This window comes from Polistes dominula, unplaced genomic scaffold, assembly GCF_049000335.1.
Source record: "Polistes dominula isolate Pdom_NZ unplaced genomic scaffold, Pdom_raw_medaka contig_373, whole genome shotgun sequence".
In the NCBI taxonomy this organism is placed as follows: domain Eukaryota; kingdom Metazoa; phylum Arthropoda; class Insecta; order Hymenoptera; family Vespidae; genus Polistes; species Polistes dominula.
Window position 1 is genome coordinate 1370001 of NW_028300899.1, and position 26309 is coordinate 1396309.

A 26309-nucleotide genomic window follows, 5' to 3' on the forward strand; every position below is an offset into this window, starting at 1 on the left:
CTCGACTCGATTTACGTATATACATAAATACATACATACATACATACATATTTACATGCATATATGTAAACATATGTATATATATATCTATGTATAATTATGGTAAAACGGTCTGTGGTAATACAGTCGGATTTCGTTAGAAAAATAATGAAATAATTGTTAAGAAGAATTTCAACTTTCCCATCCATAACACACATTACATTTAATTATTTGTAATTAGTGTGTGTTTAGTTGCACGTTGCAAGACTACCACCCCGTTTACAATACGTTTGTTTTCCCCCCTATATTTATTATTAATATTTTTGTTTCTTTTTCCTTTTTCTTTTTTTTTTTTTTTCATTAATAATTATTGCCAGTCTTATAACTAAACTTAATCATAGAATTCCAAAGGAATTTCTCATTCTGTGTGTGTGTGTGTGTGTGTGTGTGTGTGTGTGTACGGGCGGGGTGGGGAGAAACGTTGATAAGTTTATTTAATTTATTTTTTTTTTTTTTTTTTTTCTTATAAAATTACGACAAGTAGAGTCTTGCAATGTTGGTATAATCTTTCTAACAAGATTCGACTGTTAGTACGAAGAAAAAAAAATAATAATAGTAAAATAAGATAAAATAAAGTACAATAAGGGGTTGTGTGTACATAATGCCTTCTAATATAATAATTAAAAAAAAAAAAAAAAAAAAAAAAAAAGAAAGAAATGATCATCGTCGTCATGCTTGGCGAGCAGGTGCTGTAAAACGCACTTTATTACAATTACTCTTTTTTGTTTTTTTCTTTTTCTTATCGGAAGCAATGCATATATTCACAAGGAGTAAAGAAGATAAGAATAAGAAAAGAAAAAGAAAAAAATAAGAAAATAAGAAGAAGAAGAAGAAGAAATAATCCTAAGTTCGTCCGGTAGATTTCGTATCGATTTTTTTTTTTTCAAGAAAAATTACAAGGCATCGATTTTTTTTTTTTTTTTTTTTTTACATATATATATATATATTTGTTTCTTTTTATATAAATCGACATGAACCTTTTCGGACAAACTTTAGTAGAATACATTTGAGAAATTATTTAAAAAAAAAAAACAAAAAAAAAACAAAGAGAGGATAGATTTAAAATATGTACAACTTAATAATTATATCGCACGCAGAAAAAGAAGATAATAGTGTTCGGCCTTGACGAACGTGTCGCATTCGATGATACAATTTGAATAAAATCGATCTTCGTTTAATTTTTGTTTATTTTTTTTTTTTTCCTAATAACATTCTTATTTTTGTTTGTTTCTTTCTTTTCTTACTTGTTTTGTCGACGTAATCGTACGAGTTGGCAGGTAAACGCGCCTGATAATACGTATCCGCTAAAAAATATGTGTCTCTCGAAAATATTCACACAACGTTTCATCCATTTTTTTATTATTATTATTATTATTTCTTTTTTTTTTTTTTATTCCATTTTTAATCAACACCCATTTTATTGTGCTCTTAATTTAATCAATTATTATTATTATTATTATTATTATTATTATTAATGTATATGGGGTGGTTTCATTCATTATTTCATTCCTTTGTTTCTTACTAAACAATGTGGAGTTCTCCTTTTCATCGTCGTTTTGATTCACGCGTTTATTTTTTCTTTTCTTTTTTTTGTTTCGTTATTTTATTTATTTATTTAATATAACGTTTTATTTAATATTTTATTTAATTGTAATATTTTTTTTGTTTTGTTTTGTTTACTTCTCTTTGTTTTTGCGTTTTATTACTGTGCTCGTCTCGTTGACATTCATTTAAAATTGCAACGAACGTGCGTTGAACCATACAACACACAGAAAATATAAAAATTGTATCCCCTGAACCATTGGACCACGCGCTTAGTAACTATAAGGGACCTACGTTGACCAGCCAACTCGACAATTTTTCATTTGTCCTTAGTCTGTTTTACATTCGTTCATTATTGTGTGTTTTTATTGTTTTGTTGTTGTTATTGTTGTTGTTGTTGTTATTTTTGTTGGTACAAAGAACGCATCTTTCGTGTTATTAAAAAAAAAAAAGAAAATTTATAGAGAGAGAGAGAAAAAGGGGAAAAATATAAGGGAGAGAAAAAGAGAAACAGAGAGAGAGAGAGAGAGAGAGAGTGAGAGAGATATCGAAATTGTGACACTTTTGTATCGAAAGATTAAAAATTCGTAATTGAAATGATTTTGGTCCGATTTATTTTAGACACAAAAGTGAAATAGTATCTCGCTATTACCGATTATTCACATTCGAATATACAAATATATTTATTATTGTTCCATTTGAAATGTGTAAAAGAAAAAATTGTAACTACTTCGTTTTTTTGTTTATTTATTTCTTCTTCTTTTGTTTTTTTTGTTTTTTTTTTGTTCTTTCTAATACTAATTTATTTTTTTATTCACAATTTGATCGATCTCTTTATTAATTCAACGAATTAAACAAACAAACAAAAAAATTATATAAACCCGTGAGGAGATTTGAATTGGAATTTTGCGAATAACACCCCATTGCTTCGATATGCACTAAATATTTATTGTTCGATCACTTTGTGAAAAAAAATAAAAAATTAATGATTGAACTTATTAGACGCACACGAGAAAATAATAGTAAAATAAAAAATAAAAAAGAAATGAAATAAAAATTACAATTACAAACAAAAATTATGAACGAAGACGGAATCGATGAGTGAGTGAGTGAGTGAGTGAGTGAGTGAGTGAGTGAGATGAGACAAAAAAGAAAATTGAAGGTGAAAGGAATACTTTAAAAAAAAATAGAGAAAGAAAAAAAGAATAGAAAAAGAAAAGTTAAAAAAGAAAAATTGGACGACAGGGATGGATCGGATGATGATGATCCTACAAGAGGATCCTCTGTTATATCATAAATAATTTTCAAGATAAATTGATTCAAACGTTATTATTTGTTTGTTTGTTTGTTTGTTAAATTGGTTTTTTTTTCTTTTTTTTTTTCTTTCTTTCTTTTATGTGTATGCGCGCGTAGTACTTTTATGTGTTAAACGTGTAAATGTCGTGTGTGTGTGTGTGTTTGTATGCGAGACACGCTTGTGTAATACATGGCGTTATTGTTAACCAGAAGGGACCCGATTCTCGATAAGATCTGTGGTAGCAAAAATTAGGGTTTATTGATCCGTCGTTAGTTTAAACTACGACATGGATCACCCTCAAGGCGGCGGCATTCACATATATCTATTTACAAAAATATACACATGAACAACTTACTTTTATCGGATACGCATTTCATTCTTTCTTTCTTTCTATCTATCTTTCTTTCGTTCTTTCTTTCTTTTTCATTTCATTTCATTTCATTTCAAGTTTAGATATCGCTAAATAAAGATTATTTTTTTTTTTCCATTCCTTTACATGACTCTGACCGTCGTTTTATTTTTACATACACTTCCTATACATCCCTCCCCCTTTAACTCCCATTGCATCAGCATACACTCTTCATATATCAGTACTATGTATACACGTATGCACTACACTTCTCTCTCTTTTCATTTTTTTTTTTTATTATTATTATTATTCTATTTTAACCCCTACTTATTTTCCCCAGTATAATAATTCTAAATAATGTAAACAATATGTATTGTTTGCGTTTTTTTCTTCGCATTATTATTTTAATTTTTATTATTTTAAATTTTAATTTTAATTTTAATTTTAATTTTAAGTTTTAAGTTTTAAGTTTTAAGTTTTAAGTTTTAATTGTAATTTTAATATTAATTTTTAATGTTAATTTTTAATATTAATCTTAATTGGTTTTTTTTTTCTTTTCTTTTCATTTTATAATCCATAACTATTTGTTGCGTATTAAATTACCCCAACGTCATCCATCTATCTACAAAGTGTCCATTTTATTAAGTTTTTCCATTTTTTTATTTTGTTGCTTTTGTATTGTTCATTTTCTTGTCCTCTCTTTACACGCATTCAAGTGTGTATATATATGTATATATATATATATATATGGTAGGTAGGACTGTAGCCTTTGATCATATTATATCGATACTTTTGTTTGCCATTTTTCTTCCCTCATTCGTCTAATAATAGACTCGCATATTCTCCCGCTCAAGGAATATGCGACATATCATTATTCATACTTTTATATATATATATATACACATATACACACATAAATATAATAATCCGCCACACGGATAAATCAGATGTGCCTCGACGTAATCTTTTCGCTCTTCTCCCTCAATTAAATATATTTATACATTTATATATATACATATATATACATATACATAAAATGTATACATATATATATATATATATATATATGTATGTATATTTTTATTTATAATTATTTATTCATTTACTTTTTATAATGCGTAATAAACTATATGTAAATATGTATATAATTGTGTATTTTTTTTATTTATTTACTTTTTTTTTCTTTCATTTATTTATTTATTTAATTAATTAATTAATTAATTATTTATTTATTTATTTATTTATTTCATCGCATGTGAATCGTCGATAATAAGACGAGACTCATGCTTCAGGTAACGTCGGATGTTGCGCACCGTGAAGCAAGAAAACACGGGCGCTCCTGTGGCACTTCTATTCATCTATTTAAACTTCTTCATCATCATCATCAACCTCTATTATCGAAACTTTCTCAAACGTTCATTTTACGTTAACCTCTTTACACTTATTACCCTCGATTAATCAATCAATTAATAATCACTCAATTAATCATCCCTATCATCATACATCTCTCTCTCATATCATTTTCATCATCATTTCTATTATGCGATAACTTACAAAAGCGGACACTTCGAAAAAATAGATATAAGTTATTGTTATAATCGTTTTTCTACTACAGAGAGTTTTTGTTGGGCTAAAGCACCCTTTCATGATTTTTGTTTGTTTCTTATGTTTAAGAATAATCGCGACATAACTTTTTTTAAATATATATATATATATTTATATATATATATTTATAAATATGTATATGTATGTATATAGCGCGATTCACAATAAATTGACTACTAAAATCGTGCTAAATTTTGTGTGTTTTTTTATCAAACTCGCTCATTGTCTTTAGAACATTTAATTATTCGTCAGTGTTCCTTGAACGACACACATTTCTCATAATGTTAATAATCATCAAAATCACCTCGCGCACCATTTTTCCTATCGTTTATTATCACGGGTCGAAGTTTTTCGTTTCGTTTTTCTTTCCCCCCCCCCCCCATTCTGCGCGTTACTTCTTTTCTTTTTTTCTCCTTTCTTCTTCTTCTTCTTCTTCTTCTTCTTCTTTTTTTTCTTCTACTAACTTCTTTCCTTCGCACCCCGTGACCAATTATTAAATTTCCTTTGTTTGTTGTTCTTTTTTATGATAATTTTCCCTTATCCCCCGCAATTTTCTTTTTCTACAAAAACAATCCATTGGATTATTATTCCACTAATAGAGTCCTCCTCCTCCTCCTCCTCCTCCTCCTCCTCGCTAAAGAAAACAATTATTTTTCTTCTTTTCCAAAGTTCATAATCGATGGGAGGTTGCGCTTACGACGAAATTGTGTGTCCAAGTGTCGTATAAGCGAGCGATCACGCAAGATTTACGTGAACATCGTTGGATAAGTTGCAATGTTTTGTGGTAGCGAGGTAATATAATTGGGGGTGGGTGGTCGGGGGCTGTGCCATTGTGGTCAGAGAGCACGTAGCTTCTTTATTCCGGCTTTTACGTAACGCACCAGATCGCAGAGGGAGCTGTTCAGTGTGAGGGGTCCCATCCTCTCGTCCAGCTCGATAAAAAACTCTGATGAAAACAAAACAAACAAAAAGTTATGATTGATCGTAACAATATAATTTTTCTTTAGATAATGAAATATAATAAATGAGATATCGTAATATTTTATACAAACCTTTATGATCATCCGTTACCAAAGCGTTAGCTTGTTCCCAAAGATCGTGACAGGTAAGCAACAAACTAAAATAATAATTTTGTTTTATCATGGCATTATGGACGTGAAGAGGAACGCTAACGCAGGGTGGTGCTGGCGGAGGAGGCGGAGGTGCAGCAGCTGCTCTATTAGCTGCTAATTCTCCACTACTATAACCCGAACTTTGGCTACCAACGGAACCAGCGGGAGATGGTGTCGGAGACAAAGAAGGTGTACCTTGACCTTCCTGTAGCACTGGCGTTGCTTGAGCGGGCTACAATGAAAAATTTCATTAAATCTTCTTGTTTTTTATTTTTATTTATTTTTTTTTTTTTAAGCTAAACAAAATTAATGACGATGAACAACATCATCGTATAGAACTTTCTTTAAAACGTTAACTTACTTTTTGATGATATTCATTAAGAATCTTCTGATACTCTTTAACATCCATTTTGAGCATTTGGAACATTTTCAAATATAAAAGTGACTGGCACCAAAGACTGAAAGAAAAAAGAACAAAAATATTGTTGAGGAATAATAAAAAAAAATATTGTGTGTACGGTACTACGTAATAATCATTGAGGGGAGAATGTAAAAGAGTCTCGAGTGAATGGTACTCACCTCAGGACAGCTAACTTGTTATTTATACCGCTCTCTGGCGAGTTATTTTGTTGGCTCTTAAACTTTGATGAGATATATCTGGAATAAAGATATAACCAAATTGTAGATATTGCTTTAATTAACAAGTATTCCTATCTCTCTCTCTCTCTCTCTCTTTTCTCTTTTTCTCCCTCTTCTTAAAAGGGGGAGTTTGTAGTTAATTAAAGATTGACTCACTTTATGAGGCTGAGGGTATCTCTGTACATGGTGAACGACGCTCGTTCCGTAAGAGGATCAGACTCCATGGCGTTGCCAGTAAGTAAGAAATATAAAACGGCTTCCAAGTACAACATTCCCTGTGCTGTAAGTTCGATCTCTTCATCGGCACTGTGCTTCAACCGTTTTGCTTCTGTCAGGTACTGATTCTGGTCCCTAATATATTAGGATAAAAGTATTGTCATTTAACCCTTTCGGTACGGAGGGAGTGGCCGCGATGCGCACTCATGGGCCGGGAAAGTTTTCAGTTTTAGGCCATAGACATTATAAAGTATAGATGATAAAAAAAGAATAATGATAAAAAAAAAAAACGTTTAAGCAATTAACAAAACGATAAGTTATTTTTAAGAGGAATAATTTGTTTTACCTGTCATGATCTTCAGAAACGTCGTTAAGCGGGTCGATAAAATACGAATAATAGGTACGTTGTGGTGGGGGTGGGGGTGGTAATAAAGTCGCATCAGTCCTTTCTTCCCGCTCGTGATTAGTTGGTGGTAGGTTTTCGTTCACCTATTATAAATGTAAAATCTAGATAAGTATTGAATGTAATTTGTCGATCTAATAAAATAAAAGTCAATAACGACATGAATATGAAATCATTTTTATTTGGAGAAAAAAAAATTATGAATGAATTACCTTACTTGAAGAAGGCCTAGACGTGGTTGATTCCGATTCGAGCTTCCTCCTTTTTTCTTTGGGCTCAGAACTGCCGGGTTTGGACTTAACATCCGTGGAACATGTAGCACTTAAACTAGACCCCGAGCTACTGCTCGTATTACGTTTTCTTTTAGACGTATTAGTGGCACTAGAGTTACCAGCACTGACAACATTATTTCCAGCACTGCGAGTGCCACTACCATTTAAGTTTTTTGAACTTGATGGCTGGGATGAGGATTTTTTCGTTAAGTTCGAACGACTCTTCTTGTCGCACTTATCCACAACACCGGTACTATCAACACCACGAATCCTACCACCGTCGGAAGAACGTTGCCTGGCAGGCGAGGCATCGATTAATTCCCCTTCCTCTGGAGTATCTGGTCTTGATAATAGAGCATGTAGGCTTGAAGATTGTCTCGAAGATGGCCTTGAAGATGGCCTAGAAGATGGCCTAGAAGGTGGTCTAGAAGGTGGCCTAGAAGATGGCCCACAGGATGGCCTGGTATCCGGAAGTTCTGTATGTTGCCTGAATTCCTGTCCTCTCGACGATATATGAGCTATTCTATTAAGATCGATCCTGCACATTAGACTCGGCATGCCGTTCTTATAAGTCAACGGAGGCATCATTACATTGTTCGAAGATTGCGATGTTGGCCTTCTGTACGGACTTTCACTACCGTTCGTCGGCGTATTAGCCGATGCCGTATACTCCTGAACATAAATACCACACTTTCCCCCACCCTTTCCACCTTTCGCACCACCTTTTCCACCTTTACCACCACCTTTCGCGCCACCTTTAGATATCGAAAACAATTTTCGCAAGGTGTCACTCTTCTTTTTATCCTGGACGTTACCAGCATCATCTTCTTGCAATTTAGGAGTTGGACTATTATCGCTATCAGAATTTTCCAGAGAACTTGTTCTTGGTGGTGGTATTATTCTTGATCTGGATTGAACCCTATAAAATGAAGTACCGTTCAAAAATCAAAAATTAACACTTGTTTGTTCAACATTTAAACACCTAATTGTTCCCAACTATTCAATTATTTTGTCAATACAAACTGTGTTCCTTGACACAGTCAAAGGATTTTTTAGTATTAGTATTTTATTATTTAGTATTTAAAATATTATATAAAAATAAAAATAAGAAAATAAATGTAAGAAATATAAAATAATTTGTCTCTATTATTACAGTGTTATTTATCAAAAATGATTCTTACCTAGTCACTTGTATGCGATTTCTCATAGTGACGTCAGACTCGCTGTCTGAATCGGAACCAGCATTAATGCTGGTAATTCTTGATCTGGGCCTTCTTGGTTTACCCTTACTTGGATTTTTCTTCTTATCCAGTTTTTTCGGAGAGTCTGCAAGTTTGGTACGTTGTTTCATGGCAGTTCTCCTCCAACGTGCTGATTCGCTCTCGGATGCGCTATTTTTTCCATTGGGAGGACTCTCGTCTTCACTCGATGATATGCTAAGCCTCGATTTTCGTTTATCGCCAATACTTGTCATTGCAGGTGTGATCGGAGTTGGTGCTGTCCTATCACTATCCGAATCACTCGAATTATCCCGCGATATTTCATCACTATCATCATCACTCGTTTCAACGATTGCCTTCGAAATGGATCTCTTCTTTTTAGGATTTGATCGTATTCTATTGCATGACTTGGTACTTTTGTTAAATTCGGGTGTTCTTTGATCACCCTTTGGACTTTTGGTCGATTTCCTTGGTCGACCACGTTTTTTCGTATCCGTCATTTTAGGTTTCTCTACCTCATAACGATGTTCTTCTCCAGTTTGATTTTTATCCGACATATGACTAGTGTCACTAAGCATATGCATCATATTTGTATTGTGCATATGCTTCAATGCATCGTCCAATTGCCATTCTTGACTTTTTTCTTGAGTTTCGGACGTTTGAAGCGTTGTCTGTTCCAACCTTGCTCCACCCTGACAACAAAATATAACAAAAGAATGTTAAAAAATTAAAAATCGATATCCAATTCGATTTATTCAATTACAAAAGGATTATTATTCTAGGAAAATAGAAACTCTCTCTCTCTCTCTCTCTCTCTCGAGGAAACTTTCCATTTTATTGGAAGAAAGTTAACAATCATTCGTGATTCAATAATCACGACAGAATTGAAGTTCTTAATAAATCGTATCAGTATTGAATCACGCAACATGGAAAAACAATCACAACGAATGGATTTTACAAATTTGTCTTCTGTAAAACCGTTAAAGTATCACACGAGATAACAATTAAGAAGAAGAAAAAAAAAGAAAGTTGAATTACCTGAGCCGTTTTTGTTTCATCCTTTTCATTGTTTGGTACAGTAATCTTATAAAAATTGCTAAGATTCCATCTCTTTTTCGTTTCCTGTAATACCTCGGGAGGTTCAGGTTGATTTAATTCTGTAGGTTTAGGAGAGATGGGTGGTGGTGTTGAAGGCCCCTTGCCGTTTGAAGGTTGGTTCATTTCATCTTCCGAATCATCGGAAGATTCACTACCGGAATCAGACCCTGAATCCGAACTCGAGCTACCACTGGGTGAACTTGGAGGTGCTTGACCGGGTGGACTGGGTGGTCTATGATTTAGATTAGGTGAATCTTTCGATGGTATTGGACTTATCGGGGGTGGCGTAGGCAATTTTTCCGGTGACTTTTTCTTCATCGGCGATGATGTTGGTCGAGGCAAATTCAATGGCCTCGTGGGTGATAATGCACCGACAGGTGACATCGGTATTGGTGACAATTCTGTTGGTGTAGGTCCCGGTACCATACTTGGCAACGATGGTGTTGTTAAACTGCAAGATGAATGATATCTATAAATCATAATTTTCAACATCGTTCATTTAATATAAATATTATTTCTACAAATATTTTACAAATATTTATATATATATGCAATACTAACCTTAAGGGTAGATGCGGACTCCTATTTCCTCTGATAGGTCTTGCCGGTGTCTCCTATAGTAACAAATTAATCATAATATTATTACTCGAATGATTTTCACAAGTACATAAACGCGATTTAATTTACATTAAAAGGCGAAATATGATGAACCTCTATCAACTTACTCTATCATCGATTGAAAGCAGGTGATACCAACCTGCGGAAGTATTCTTGAAGGAGGAATACAAAATGGAAGAATTGAATCGCGATAGAGAAACATAGTCGATAGAAGGGAAAAAGGAAACTTTTATTCTAGTGTGCAGCAGAGTTTGTTCTTTTTTTTCTATTTTTTTTTGTTTTCTTTCACAAACGCGTCCAAGTTACTACTACTACTCTATTACTACTTCTGTTACTTGTTTTCTATCGATTAACATACGTGCTAGTTGTTTTCTTTATTCTTTTTTTTTTTTTTTATTACTTTCTCGTTTAATCGTTTAATGGGCAAGTTATGTTAATGATATGATAACTCGATGATTATTTTACTCACCCTAGTTGTCGTTTCATCGTCGCTTTCTTCGGATAATCTTAAGTCCAGTTCTAGATCTCTGTAATCAAAAAGCAAAACACACAAAAATTGAATAAATATATCAGTTGATAATAAATTATATGTACAAATACTTATAAAATATATATATATAAGATTTACACATTTATCTTTAGCGTTTAATTAAATAAATCAAAACAAATGTTAAATGTGTTTATGTAGTACTACATTTGATGAAAATCCTAGAAAATCACGAACAACTAATCGGAGGTAGATTTAAAAGGGATGACGTTGCTACTGTATACAGTAGTAAAGATCAAATACCGTACACGCGAACACACAACTAAACGAGAAAGAGAATGAAAGACTCGAGCTAGTCGATCGTTCATTGTTACCTTAAGTACCTGTTTTACGCATTCTCTTCAACTACTTTGTCTTTCTTCCTATAGTACCATCGATATTTTCTCTCTCTCTCTCTCTCTCTCTTTATCTTTCTTTTTCTCTTTATCTCTATTATCACCCTATAAGCGTTAGTCTTTCGATAAAACAACTCTCTCAAAAGTGAGAAATCTCGAGAGTTGGCACTTTCAAAGAGTAGACGACGACGACGACAACGACGAAGACGACGACACATTCCTACTGTACTTTTCCCAAACGGGATCACACAACGATACACGAGAGACAAAAATAAATGTCGTCGTCCGGGTGGACTTTGAACAGAAAAGAAAATAAGAGTTGTTCTAAAAGTTTGTATAAATGTACAAAAAACAAAATAAAACAAAACACACGAAAAGAACAAAACAATTAGGGATGGTTTTCCTTTTACCCTTGATCGTGTTAAAAAAAAAACGTATTGCGAGTATACGAAGTATGCCAAGCGAATAAATGCATGTGTGAAAGAATGAGAGTGAGGAGAGAGAGAGAGAGAGAGAGAGAGAGAGAGAGAGAGATGTAGAAAGTTAAAGAGGAATATAGAAAAGTAGAAGTGGAAGAGAAAATGTATGTGTGTGTGTGTGTGAGAGAGAGAGAGAAAGAGAGAGAGACGAAATATACGTAGAGCACCGAACACGGAGATAAACCGTGTGAGGGCATCGACCCTAAAACGTTCTGTCCTGCGTCCTCGAGTGGATGTGACCGAGCCGTGTACGAGTCCTGCCTGCCTAGCTTCGCCCTTCTAACAGATCCTCCTCCTCTCATACACTACCAACGTTTCAATATTCTTTGTTCGACCAAACGATGATAATATAAAAAAAAAGATCTAAAAGACCTTTTTTTCTACATTTCAATACGCAAGATAAAAGTTTGATCTATCTCTAAAATGTTTTTTTACTGAACAGATTTGTACTCTTTTATAAATCAACCAATCAACCAACTTAGTATTTTTACACACTAACACCTATTTTATATATTTATATATATATATTTATATGTATATATGTGTATATTTGTGTATACGTGTGTTTAGAGTCTAAAGGATCATAGTAACTGGTCAGACAATCTAATTCTAGATCGTACGTACGTACGGAAGCAAAAGGCGAATCATCTACTAGAGAAGGCTATAGAAGCTCTACGAGTGGCTACACCGATCGCTGTGAATCCGCTAAATCGATCCTCTCGAGTCACAGGACGGAGTTTAACGATCGCTTCTCCGGAACGTTAGAAATACTTCCCCAAGAGTATCCGTGGGAACGTTTTGGATGCCGGATACGATCGCGTTTCTTTCTTTTTCTTTCTTTCACTCTTTCACTCTATCTATCTATCTCTCTCTTTATCTCTTTCTCTCGTTGTCAGAAATATTTTTACCTTTTATCATTTGGTATATTATATAAATATATATTTACAGATTTATCGTTTTTTTTTTATGTTTTCCTTTCTATACTTTTATATTGAATTATAAAAAAAAAAAATAAGTTTGTATCGCAATTTGCATATTCAATTGTTATTTTTTAAATGATATAAAATATTAATTAAATATGTAAATATTATTTAAACAAAAAAAAACAAAAATATTGATTGAATAACTTTGAAAATTTCCATGCTATTACATTACCTGTTTTACACATAAGATAACTTTCCTAACAAACTAACGCACATATCAAAGAAGAAAAAAGAGAGAGAGAGAGAGAGAGAGAAAAAAAACACCGAGAACTCATTTAAAATGATAACAAATGATAATTATCGTAATTAGTTGAAAAAAAAAAAACAAAAAAAATATTCAAACACTTAAGGCTTTAAAGAATGATAACAACTGTTGGTTCCTCGTGCTAGTTATCGAAAGGAAGAGGGGACGACTTGCTAAGAATAGTAAAAGACTATACTTGGTGTCATGCAAGAGTTAATCTTGGTAATTTCCAGAAAAACGGTACCTCTCTCTCTCTCTCTCTCTCTCTCTCTCTCTCTCTCTCTCTCTCTCTCTCTAATCTCAAAGTTGAATCTGTTTCCCTCTGTCACCGCAAGGATATAACTCACTTCGTCATCCTAGAGGAAGGAAGAGAGAACCTGTTTGCCAGTACATTCTCTCTCTCCCTTTCTCTCTCTCTTTCTCTTTCTCTCTTTCTTTATCTATCTCGACTTTCCACCTTGCCCTCGCGTGATCCTCCACTTTACCTCACAACGGAACCCTTAGAGGAGGTCTGCGAGCTGGTAACGCATTACAAGCTCGTAGGAAAGCATCAAATAAACAAGACCCATGAAAATGTACATGCAACTCTTCCTTCTCTCTCTCTCTCTCTTTCTCTTTCTGTTTCTGTTTCTCTTTCCTTTTTTCTCTTTCTATACCGTGGAAAACGACGCGAGCATAATTCTTATTGTAGCAAGAACGACGTTGCATTTCTACCAAGTTAATAAACGAAAGGTGTCACGCAAACACACATACATACATACATACTTCCCCATAAATAAATAAATTTAAAAAAAAAACATTTTGAAATATGCCTTCGCGTATTATATGTTTTATTTCTTTTTGTGATTTGAGAGACACGTGTTAAAGAGATTTTCTTAACACTTGTTCAAATTCAAAATCCATGTTGAAAAATGTTGAAATCAATCGGATTTTGGATTGAAAGTAAAAAAAAAAAAAGCCAAAGAAAATTTTTGTAAATCTCACAGGACGAAGATTAAAAATGGTAGTATGGGTTTTAACGAGAAAGTACGAGAAAGAGAGAAAAAGAGAAAGAGAGAAAGAAAGAAAGAAAGAAAGAAAAAGAAAAGAAATAGAAGAAAAAAAGAGCAAGCTTCGATATCAGCGCGGTAATAGAGAGAGACAGAGAGAGAGAGAGAGAGAGAGAGAGAGAGTTCCATCGTCGAATCCATTTCCGCTGGAAACTCCATTTCATCGAGCACGTTCGAAGCCCTTCTGCTTCGACGCGACCCTTGTGGTCCTCTAGCTTTTTCAGCCCATAAAAAGAAGACGCGCTATTTCCCTAGAGAATACGAGAGAGAAAGAAAGATAGAGAGAGAGAGAGAGAGAGAGAGAGGGAAGTAAAAGAGATCATGAATTGCTTATAAAGTTGAAACTATGAACAAACTTTCATAAATTTAACCATGTTGATAATGAAACTAACGAATTAACGAGCAAGTTTAAACTAGCAATCGAAAAAAAAGACAAAAAGACAAAAAGGAAACAAAAGTTTTGATCGACCATCTAAAATTGACTCTCGTGCAACGATTTATTTATTAGTGATAATATTTGATAATTGAATTGTTAATTAATAATAATAATAATGTGATAATATATTATTTAAAATTATTAACAAAATAAAAGTAATAACTTCCCGAAAGAACATTGAATGTTATATATATTTTTATTGGTTTTTTTTTTTTTTTAAAGATGAATATAAAATTTTTGACAAAAACTTTCATAACGACATCTATATATAATAACTTGGGATACTAAAACTATCTGTAACTAATAAAAAAGAACCAAAGTTACATCTCTCACTTTTGCTCTTTTACCATCTAAAAAGAATGAAAGTAAGTTCTCTTAGTCATTAAAGAAAGATACAAGGGGATGAAAGTTAAGAGGGGTTTGATGGGTAGAATGAGAGTAAGTAAGTGGTTTGTAAGAGAGAAAGAGAAAAACAAAGATGAAAGCCGATGAATTCCACTAGACACAATCTAACGTTGTCGTCTTTTTTCTTTTTTTTGTGCGAATTGGGGAATCACTTGAAAACTTATCTATTAGCTAGATTTACAGTACTACTACTATCTTTATTATATTCTTATTTATTACTAGGGGTGTCCCGTGTGTCACGCGTTTACTGTGGCTCACAATCAGTCCGATACACACGTCTTTAAGTCAACGAATTACCTTATAACCGCCATCTGTTAAAATCTTATCGATCTAACAGAGATAATCATGACTCGTTTGTTAATAAACAAATAATTCGATTATAAATTGAGATATAAACTATCCTATCTTTCAAGTTTGATAAAAGTGCACACAGTGTGCAAAATTTGATTAAAATTGGTTCAATAGTTTAGGAGTCCATTGCGGACAAACAACGTGACACAAATTTGTATATATATTAAGAAGAAGAAGAAGAAGAAGAAGATAACATTTATGATAAAATTTATATTTCTTTACACGAATAACTTTCCTCATGTATTTAACATGAACACTTGAGCACGTAAAAAAAAACATGCGCAAACGAGTATACATATATGTGTGTGTATGTGTATGTATATGTATCTAACGATAAAAAATATTGAGAAGAGAAATTCAACATTGGTGTGAGGAAACATCATCGCACAGTTACAAACGTTCGTAATAATTTCACTTCTATACAGTGCCGACTGTACAAGAGAAGGATAGGGAAAAAAGGGGGAGAAGGGGGCAGGAAAGGGAGGAGGGGAGAACAATTTTGCCAGGCATACCGGTCGCGTAGAAAGGGTGAAAACGGATGGAAAACAAAACCGGTAGAAACGAGCTCTATCATTGTCACTAAATCCACGAAGAGATAACCGTATGGAATTTTTATGAATTCATATAACAACCAACCGATTATCGACGATTATATACGTTTTATATTTGTGACCAAAATTCCAAAAGTTCAAACAAAATTATGCGGTTATATCTATTACTATTACACGCATATATATATATATAATCAGTTAATCATAATCATCAGTTAATCATATATTTAATCAGTTAATTAATTCCTGATATAGCTCGAATATGAAAAGTTTTCTCTCGTAATTGTTCATTTCTTTATTATTATTATTCGTAGAAAAAGAAACGTTAGATTTTCTCAATTTAAGATGACGAATTTGATTGGACCCCGTATCAAACTTGAGATACTTAATTTATTCTTACCGTGAAGACAATTACGACGACGTGTAAAAATAGATTGTTACTTTAAGATGAATCGTTTCAATCCACATACTTCTTAGTATCGATACTATATATCTGCGAATAGATATATATGTATGTGATCATATATATATATATATGCATGTATGTACGTGTGTTTGTTCCCGCCACGCAATGATGTTAAAAAAGACGAGTCCTGGAGCAATCGCGAACTGGCAATATCCGTAACAAAAACGATTCGTATCCGTACACTCTCGCTATTCATAGATATGTACATCATACGTGTGCGGCAAATCGTTTACGATCGTTTATTGCTTTTACTGGCAATACTTTTTCAACCAATCCTGGCTAGCTTGTATATGTAGTTGAATCGAAAAATAGATAGAGAAAATAGAAAGAGAGAGAGAGAGAGAGATAAAGAAGATACAGTTAGCTACCACCGATTGGTACAGTAATTAAAATTATCCGAACGGAGATCGAAATTATCTCACTGTGATACCGATATATCTACATATAAATAAATAGAAAAAATCAAATAAACGGAAATAAAAGTAAAACAAAAAAAAAAAAAAATATATATATATATATATATATATATATATATATATATATATAAAACAAAAAGTGAGACAGAGAGAGAGAGAGAGAGAGAGAGAGAGAGACAAGGTTTATCATTGAATACAATCATACACCAATGTGTGTATGAAACTGTCCCCTCATATACACACACTACACACACAGAGCATATATCTATCGGTTGAAACGAGAAATGCAGAATGAAATCTCGGATGAGAGCGCGTAACGAGACTCCACTAATCACCGGTATACGTCAATGTAGGTCAGTTGTGTTAAATCGAAGCGAAAAACGGGTTAAGAGGGAGTAGTAAACGGTATTACAACACACGGAAAAGAAATGGTCTACGATAGGTGGTTAGTTAACGACTTGATTAACATCCTCTTACAGATACGAATGTAATATCATATCTGTTCTAAAATACAGTGACGTGAAAATGTTCAATAAATTATTGGAAAGTTTCTATATCGGGGAAAGATTATTCGAATGTTTTGACACAATCAATCATAACGATATTGTAGCATGATGAAAATATTGCAAAGAACGTGTGTGTGAATATATGTAGAGAGAGAGAGAGAGAGAGAGAGAGAGAGAGAAAGACAGACAGAAAGTTAATGAACGTATTTATTCGAATAATTTGCATATATATGTGTGATTGATTTGCGAAAGATCACGCCATGTAATTGACGAATCAGAAATTGATAACGACGAGAAAGATGTTAGACAACAAATGATCAGAAAACGTTAAAAGGTGTAACGCATTTGACAATGAGTTGTTAGACGAAAGTAGACGATTAGTTAGTTGTAAAGTATAGTTTATTAGACGAATATATATACTAGTATATCTAAGAAATCTTTCATAAATGTTATTAATTACTTTCAAATTAATCTATGTAAAAAAAAAAAAAAATACGAAAACGGATAATTATCGTATGATTATCTTAGATTTTAATTTAATATCATGTACCTACACGCTAAAATATATAATCAGATACACCTAAATCTTGTGTTATTTTGATACATTTACGTACCTTTATAATACCTGAATATGTAAATTAATTTACATTAATTATACGCGTCAATTCTATTCTTTTAACACACACACACACACACACACACACACACATATACATATAATGTTAAACACAGTAATATATTGGAATGAATTTAATCGAATACTCTTAATTATGCGTACTAAAGAAACAGATAGAGAAAAAATATTCCTTGATTCGAGTATCATGTTGAATAATACGGGAATGAATACTAGAAAATTTGGACTAATTGTATACAGGTGGGGTAGGGGGGTTTGGGGGACTAGGGGGTTGGGTTGGAGAGAGGGGGAAGGACTTATACGGTCGTCCTATTTTATGATTATACTTTACTCTTTCTTCGATATGACGAGAAAGGAATGCAAAATTTGAATGTAATAATATCAATTGAAATGTTTCATCTAATAACAAAATAATAATAATAATAATAATAATAATAAAGATAACAAAAAAGAAGAAGAAAATATTAAATAAAAGATAGGAGTAGTAAAAAAATTCTACAATAATTAATCCTACTCAACGTTATATATCGTTGTCGTTTGCAAAGTGTTTCTTCGTTCAAGTGTAGAAACGACCGACCGAAGATAACGTTCTCGCGATAAATAACCAGAAAAAAATATGAGAAAGAAAGAGAGAGAGAGAGAGAGAGAGAGAGAGAGAGAGAGAGAGGGAGTAAATAAATAGAAAGAAAAAAAGCAAAAAAGAAATGGAGACAGATTCTCATCGTTTTATCGCGACTTGTTGCGAACAAATCGACGAAACCGAAACGCCTTATCGTTCCAGTTTCAAGCAACTCCTCTAACAAAGTATATAAATGAGTATATGTGTGTATGTGTGGGTATGTGTGTGTGTGAGTAGTATATGTGTACCTATGTGGGTGTATATACGTTATCGAACAAGGTCGCGTGTTGCTTACTCGATAATAATTAGCAAATTCATTTATACTTTTTTCTTTTCTTTCTTTGTATCTATTTTATAAATTACATTAAATTATAATTTTATTTCTCTCTCTTTCTCTTTCTCTTTTTGAAATATATATATATATATATATTTTATTTATTTGCAAAGAACTTGATTTTATAATATAAGAAACAACAACATACGATAAATTGTAAATTCTATTTATGTCCATCGTGATAAAATATTCATCTGACAATTTAGAAATTGAATTGTGTGAAAAAGAAAAAAAAAAAGAAAAAAAAAACTATTATCCGAATTAAATTTATATTTCGTTTTGGAGAGAATAAAAAAAAGAAAACATTAAGAAATGGAAATGAATTATTTCATTTGTAGGATGATGAGTTTGTTCATACAATGAGCGTTAATTTTCGTCGATATAAACGGGGTTATATGACCCAGTTTTTGGGTTCGAGGGCGTGTACCGTGATTATTAGAGGCAGTTTAGAGTGTAGGGGTCGAAACCGAAAACTCTGTTAAACGTTATTCGAGGGTAAAGAGAAAGAGAAAGAGAGAAAGAGAATGAGAGAGAGAGAGAGAGAGAGAGAATAGAAGTGATGAAAAGAGGAACGTTATTAAATGCGTCACGATTAACGTTACTTTGCGTATACAAAATGAAGAAATACGAACGTCCCAGAGACTCGTTTACGAAATATGATTCGAAAGTTTGTTACACGTAACCGACGAATGTTTATAAACGTTATTCGACGATTTAAATTGTTACACGAGTGGGTAGATTAAATTCTATGAACTTTGTAAAACTGTAAGAGGAGGAGGAGGAGGAGGAGGAGGAAAAAAAAATAAACCGTTCATGATATTTGAGCGATTAGATTGTTAACAAAGTAGAAAGAGAAAGAAGAGTAAAACAATATTCGTTGTTAATTGGAAAATTGTTATTTATCAAAATCGTCACATTTCGAATTGATAATATACAGATCTCTATATTTTTTAAAAAATCCAAATTATTGAACAAATTAAAACTATGCAACAAATCGTTGTTCAAATATAATATATATATATATATACGCGTTGGTTACAATATTAATCGATTAAAAAGGGTGAAAGTGTTTTGTGCTAGTAACATTTTTCTCTTCTTTTTTTGTTCGTTTCAATTTGAGATAAGAAACGACGTTTAACTTGTAATTATTATGCGTTTATTTCAAAATTGAAAAATAAACCAAAAAATGTCATTCCTATTTTCTTTGTCTTTTCAGTTATTCAAATACAATAAGAAAAAGAAGAATTTTTGAACGATCTCTAATTCACATATCCAAAATATTGGATAATTAGGAATAATTAGTTTGTTTTTCAATGAAAATAATGGAATATGATTGTATAATAATCGTTTACTAAAAATCAATTCGTAATTTTGACGAAAAGTTATGTGAATTAGAAAATAATATTGACCGTCGCGAATAATTCACAGAATGACACAACGTTTGTGATAGGCACACGCGCAGGAGGCACCACATTGATGTTAATCGGTTTTCGTTTCGAACTGGAAATGAAATATGACAGGATATCCCGTCGGGTGGTCATAAATTCGTCGTTAAACGAGAAAAGATGAAAACGAAAGAGAGACAGAATATATATATATATATATATATATATATATATATATATAGGCGTATACAATTTTCTATGGTTGCGATCGAATCGTTCCGTTTAATACGATTTAACGAAAATTATCTTTTGAATAAAAGTTTCTTTTTTTTTTTTACGAAACATGAACGTTAGTTTTATCGACGCGTAATAACAAACAAAAAATAATAATAAAATAAATTACATATATAATAGTTTGTTTTTTTTGCGTGCACGTGATAATATCAAACACACATTTCCAAAAAGCCGAGACCTAATATCATTGTAATATTGTTTAATATTATTTTTTAAAGAAATATTTGAAGCAACAAAAAGAAAAAGAAAGAAAAAAGCAAGAAAAAGTAAATTTAATGAAAAAGTACAACTTGTTTGAGATTTATTGTGCAAATAAATATTTACGAACGCATGTTAAACGTTATGTATAAATATTAATAATTAAATTAAGAGAAAATGATGTGCATATAGTGATTTGAATAAAAAAATGTACTTGCAAAATTTGTTTATATTATTCAAATCGCTATTTTAATATAATATAATATAATATAATATAAAGTATAATATATAAACATTTGTTTTTTTACTTACGCTGGAAATGTGTTGTTGTTGTTGTTGTTGCTGTTGGGTCTTCTGTTTTCTCTTCCTGTAACAAAGAAAGTTAAATCACAATTAATGATACGTGTGACTAATTAATGTCTGATTGATTACGATTACACGAAATGAAAACGAAAGACTTTTACATCATCATTCTCCAAAGAGAAAGAGAAATAGAAGCAACTTGTGTTTTCATCATTAAATCTATCATTTAATCAATACACGTAGTTCGACGTGTGTTTTTTCTTTTTTTTTTTATAAATTAACAAAATCGAATTGTATAACAACGTAACTATTATACAATTTATATATTTACAATAATGTTTTACAAATTATGAGATAATAAACGTTTGTTTAAAATGAACGAACTTCATCCGACCCACAGTTTATTTGTCACAACTATTATTTTCGAATGTATGCATATTTCGACCTTGACGTAGAAAACAACAAAACAAAAAAAACAAAAAAAAGAAGAAGAAGTTTGAAAATTCTTTTCGAACAAAAACCTTCCTGTGAATAATTTTCTGTCGTTGTTTGAACGATAAAACGGAAATGTGTAATGGCAGAGAAACGAAGGTAGTATGAGGAGGAAGAAAAAGAAAAGAAAAAAAAGAAAATACGTGTGTGGTAGATGGTTCGTATTGGCTGCAACGATAAACTACTTCACGTGTGTATATATATATACATTTTTGAAAGAGAAAAAGAGAAAGAAAGAAAGAAAGAAAGAAAGGAAAGGAAAGAAAAAGAAAGAGAAATAAAAACGAAGGGTGTACCGGAACAGCCGTCGAATGGGGATTACAGAAGGGTATCCCCCACTATTTTTTCCCCATTATTACTAGTACCTACTCTTACAAGGAAGGAAAACTTTTCCCGCCACTTTCAGTCTAATCGATTGAACACCGAGAAAATATTCAACGATAAATATAATATTCTACATGTTAAGGAACAAGTAGTAGTAGTCTCGTATTAGATGAGAAACAAAAATTAAAAATAACAAAAATAACAAAAATAAATAAATAAATAAATAAATACGAATACATTTTTCGTTATTCATTTTGTACTATTAATTAAATGATATTATTGTATTATAAAATAGATAACTCGTTAAGATATGTAATCTGGAGTAATTAATTTGTCGAAGGGAGACGGAAAAGGAAGAAGAAGAAGAAGAAGAAGAGAATGCGAAAAGAGAGAGAGAGAGAGAGAAAAAAGAGATATCGGAAGTATTTAAAAAGTCGACTTGATTCTCGAGTTAATAGGCTTGTCCGTTTACTTCGAAAAAAAAAAGTCTAATGGAAGAGATAAAGGAACAGAATGATCGTTTCTCTGGTGTGGTTGTGCGCGGGGATAAATGCTCTTCTCTCATAGGAATGCTGCCATTGCTGTTGTATTGCTATTGCAGTTGCTACCGTTGCTGCTGCTACTGCTACTGCTACTGCTGTTTCTGCTACTACTAAGAAGACGTAAAAACGTCGATGAAGAAGCATCGTAACGTCGCGTCGATAGAGTTTACGATTCTCGAGATCGTATCATCGGTGACCTATTTATGCGAATACTGCGGTTGCATTGTTCGATAGTCTCTACGTCATTCGATGACTGCTTTTGATGCCCCATCGCCTTTGAAACCGTTCAATTTACAAAACATAGTATTGATATACTATATATATATATATGTATTTACTGATATCTTGAATAGTCGGAATTACGATTTGCCGTTTATCGATCGTTTAAAAGGAAGAAAAAGAAATGATTATTGGTAAAAGAATATAATACCTTTGTCCTTTCTTCACGATAGTATTATTAATAATAATAATAATAATAATAATCATCATCATTTAAGATGATAGTAGAGTTAAAACGAGACAACGATGAAGCAGCGTCGATAAACGTTCTTTATTATTATCTGTGTTATACACTATAATTATCCTATGCATGTAGGTATGTGTACATTTATGAGACTATCTCGATATCTCTCAACCTACAAGCTTGCAGCACATTCTCGAATAAAGAAACACAAAGTGAATGTAGCAAGAAGCATCGATTTCGCGCACCTGATAACAGAAGGTAGCTGACAGCCCCTTGAAGTAGCTCGAACCTGCTCAACATGACTTATCGTGTGTCTTAGTATAGTTGCGTTGACTCTTCATGTCACTTGTATACACACATATCCACCCACCACACATACACACACATACACACACATATACATATATACACAGTAAAAGAAGTACACATGCATGTAACTCACAACACAAGTATAATAAAAGTAGATATGCCTCCCCCCTCCGCTCCCCAGTTATAAAATATTTCTATCCAATTCCTCAAAAACCACCAATAATATATCCAATGATTGTGAGATTTAGAAATCTAATACTTTAATAATATCACACAATAACATTATTTATTATACTTCCGGCGGAAATAAAAATGCAAACTTGCGAGAAAAGAGAAGAGAATAAAAGAGTATATGGAGGAAGAAGGTCTTGTTCCCTCTCTTATCTCCTTTCTCTCTCTCTCTCTCTCTCTCTCTCTCTCTTTCTCTCGAAACACACACGGTGACGTGCTTCGCTTGACTGAGGCCCGAGAACCGCGATGGGCCCTCCTTCCCTCTCCCTTACCACCACCGTACCAGAAGCAGCCGGCAGTGACTATGGTGGAGGACCATCGTGTGTTAGCTTTTCCGTTGTGAACTCCTCCTAACTACAGCTAATATACAGTACGTAGTACACGTTTGTCGCGTTTGATTTCGTTCGACTAACAGAACTACAACGATTATGATGACGATGAAGAAGACTACTATGATGATAAAGATGATGATGATGATGATGATCAGAACGATGAAGAAAACGACTTAAGACGACAACGACGCAACAACGAGGGGCCCGTGCGAACGCAGTCTGCGGAACAGACGGTCGCTCGTTTCACCTGCGTTACCCGTGTGCCTTTGTCGTGCCCCACTCCATATACTACACCGGGCTTGGGACTTAGCCGTTGGGCCTTATCCCCACTACATACACCACCTTTCCTTCCATCTATCTCTCTTTTACCCGCCATTACGCTACCGCTCGTGTATGTACCTCTCTACGCTTCTTCTTCTTCTTCTTATTTTTATTCTTTTTAGTCTTCTTATTCTTCTTCTTCTTGATCGTAGTAACGGACCCTAGTGAAACACTAATTCCTGACGATCCTTGATTCTAAACCACTAAGAAATATCTTTCTTTATTTTGTTCTGAGGTATTGGCAAATATTTGATCAATTTATAGATTAGGATATTTGATTGTGTTTTGTCGATATCTAATAATTCAAAACTATAGTAATTAACCCCTTGAGTACTGAATTATTTGAAAATTTGTATGTATACATAACAAATTTAATTTGTTATTGTAATTATATATGGATTAATATGTAAAAGTAATAGATTTTATTTGAAATATAATTATATTGATGATATAAATATATTTTTGCAACAACCTCTCAATTGTAACAACGGATCGTTGTTTTAAACATTAATCGCTAAAAAACATCTTGATTCTAATCCAATCAAAGAAAGAATCATTTTTCTTGATTTTTCCTCTTTTTTCCTTTTTTCTTTTTTTGTAAATAAAAAATATTAACAAATACTTCTAAATTATAGAATAGGTATCGCTGTTTATTTGCTAACGTTTAATAATTCAGATCTATAGTGATTATATCGTTTTCCCTATCTATTTTAATTATTCAACGATAGAGTTTAATAATTCATCGTAACGTTGAAACGAAATTATCGAGACAGATCATTTTGTTTTCGAAATAAAATGTCCTTTCAATGAATACGTTGAAATATCCATTATATTTTGCCGATTAATTATCAAAGAATCATACCTACATAATAACAATAATAATAACGATGATAATAACAATAATAACTCTTTTGCCTGGTAATATAATGAAATTATAATTGATAAAACGAAAAACGCGTATGTGGAAGAAGAACGATATTTTCTATTTATTTTTTAATAATTTCTTTGTGTGTATGTGTGTGTGTGTGTGTATTATGTGTGGGTATATCAATCGATACTAAAATCTCGATGCTTACTTTCTTTTCCTTTCTCTATCATTTTTATTTTTTTTATTTTTGCTATTCCTCTCAACTTTATAATCAACTCCCCCTGTCCCTAATGTCTGAGTGGAGAAGAAGAAAAAAACAAAAAAAGGAAAAGAAAAGAAATGAACGAAAATTTCATGGTGTTCCATCCGTCGATAACTAGTTACGTAGCCGGCTATTGATCGATACCATCTCGTCTATACAGGGGCCTGTCTTTATGTTAATGTGTGCGTGCTGCTCGTCCATACGGTTGGTCCGCGTGCGTTATTAAGCCAGTATACTTAGTCGGCACACGCCAAGAAGAACACACCGGATTCTCAAGCACCTGTTTCGGTTCTTACACTCGATCTGGTTGGACCACCTTCCTTTTCCTTCCTTTCTTCCTTTCCTTCTTTCTGTCTTTATTTACTTCTTTTCATTCGCGAATCTTCTTAAGACTATTATTAAAGTCAACCAAAATAAATCTTGTGTGTCCCTTTTACTTTGATTTCTTTTGTAACATTTTTTAATTTTTTTCTTTCTTTTTTTTCGTTCTTTTTTACTTTGCATATCATTTTCATTTGCCTTCTTTGATTCTAAATTTCAATTAAATTCAACAAAGAACCTACCTAAGAGCAAAAGAGAGACACAGCAACGTGCACGTGTGTGTATGTGTGTGTGTATGCGTTTGTTTGCATTAATGATGTTACTCGCGGAACAAGACTACTCTCGAAAATTAGTCTCTGTCTCTAACATGGTTCGATACATCCGGTGAGACGGCAAGTTTCGAAGCCTTTCGAACGAGAAGCGTAGTAGTGCGTTTCGTGATGTTGTCCAATTATAATTTCACTTCCGTCGTCTTCCCGAGAGAGTTCTCCTTCGTTCATGAGTACAAAGATTGTATAATAAATATCGTCATAATATTGGAAAAAGAAAGATGATATATTGTAACTACTTTCATACACATACACATACATACATACTTACATATACCTGTGCGCGCGTTTGATAAAATACAAAATCAAAGTGGGGAGAAAAAAATATCTCTTGTTTTCAACACATTTACAAACAAACACACACACACACACACTCACATATATCATACGTGAGTAATCGTATATACAGGTATACGTGTAATATATAATGCACCTGCTGTAATACATAACATGTAAGTATTTTGTATGTTAGAAAGAGAGAGAGAGAGAGAGAGAGAGAGAGGGGGGTAGGCACAACAAACGATTCGTTGAACGGAAGCTCTTCCGTTTGGTAAGAGGATAAAAAAGAAT

At 32.7% G+C, this 26309-nt stretch overlaps 3 protein-coding genes across 13 annotated transcripts in view; 2 read left to right on the forward strand and 1 right to left on the reverse strand.

Annotated features, from left to right (window-relative positions):
• Positions 1-696, forward strand: part of LOC149033454 (uncharacterized) — an 8623-nt gene extending 7927 nt beyond the window's left edge. For both annotated transcript variants that reach the window (XM_089178053.1, XM_089178051.1), the window contains exon 3: positions 1-696. This exon is cut by the window's left edge and continues 6060 nt beyond it. The gene's annotated coding sequence lies outside the window, so the exon portion shown is untranslated.
• The window catches only part of LOC149033453 (vascular endothelial growth factor A-A-like), a 122011-nt gene that overhangs the window by 17643 nt on the left and 78059 nt on the right, over positions 1-26309 (forward strand). The gene's annotated exons all lie outside the window — the stretch shown is intronic.
• Positions 469-26309, reverse strand: part of lilli (AF4/FMR2 family member lilliputian) — a 183509-nt gene continuing 157668 nt past the window's right edge. For 8 of the 10 annotated variants that reach the window (XM_015326499.2, XM_089177989.1, XM_015326905.2 and 5 more), the window contains 12 exons: positions 20955-21009; positions 10880-10937; positions 10354-10406; positions 9733-10261; positions 8656-9386; positions 7415-8393; positions 7146-7288; positions 6740-6934; positions 6524-6601; positions 6306-6402; positions 5885-6176; positions 469-5778 (listed from right to left, as the gene is read on the reverse strand). In XM_015326499.2, the coding sequence (XP_015181985.2) occupies positions 5669-5778; positions 5885-6176; positions 6306-6402; positions 6524-6601; positions 6740-6934; positions 7146-7288; positions 7415-8393; positions 8656-9386; positions 9733-10261; positions 10354-10406; positions 10880-10937; positions 20955-21009 (3320 nt within the window). In that variant the 3' untranslated portion in view covers positions 469-5668. The remainder of the gene's footprint in view (positions 5779-5884; positions 6177-6305; positions 6403-6523; positions 6602-6739; positions 6935-7145; positions 7289-7414; positions 8394-8655; positions 9387-9732; positions 10262-10353; positions 10407-10879; positions 10938-20954; positions 21010-26309) is intronic. The other 2 variants (XM_015326581.2, XM_015326658.2) reach the window with 2 other exon arrangements.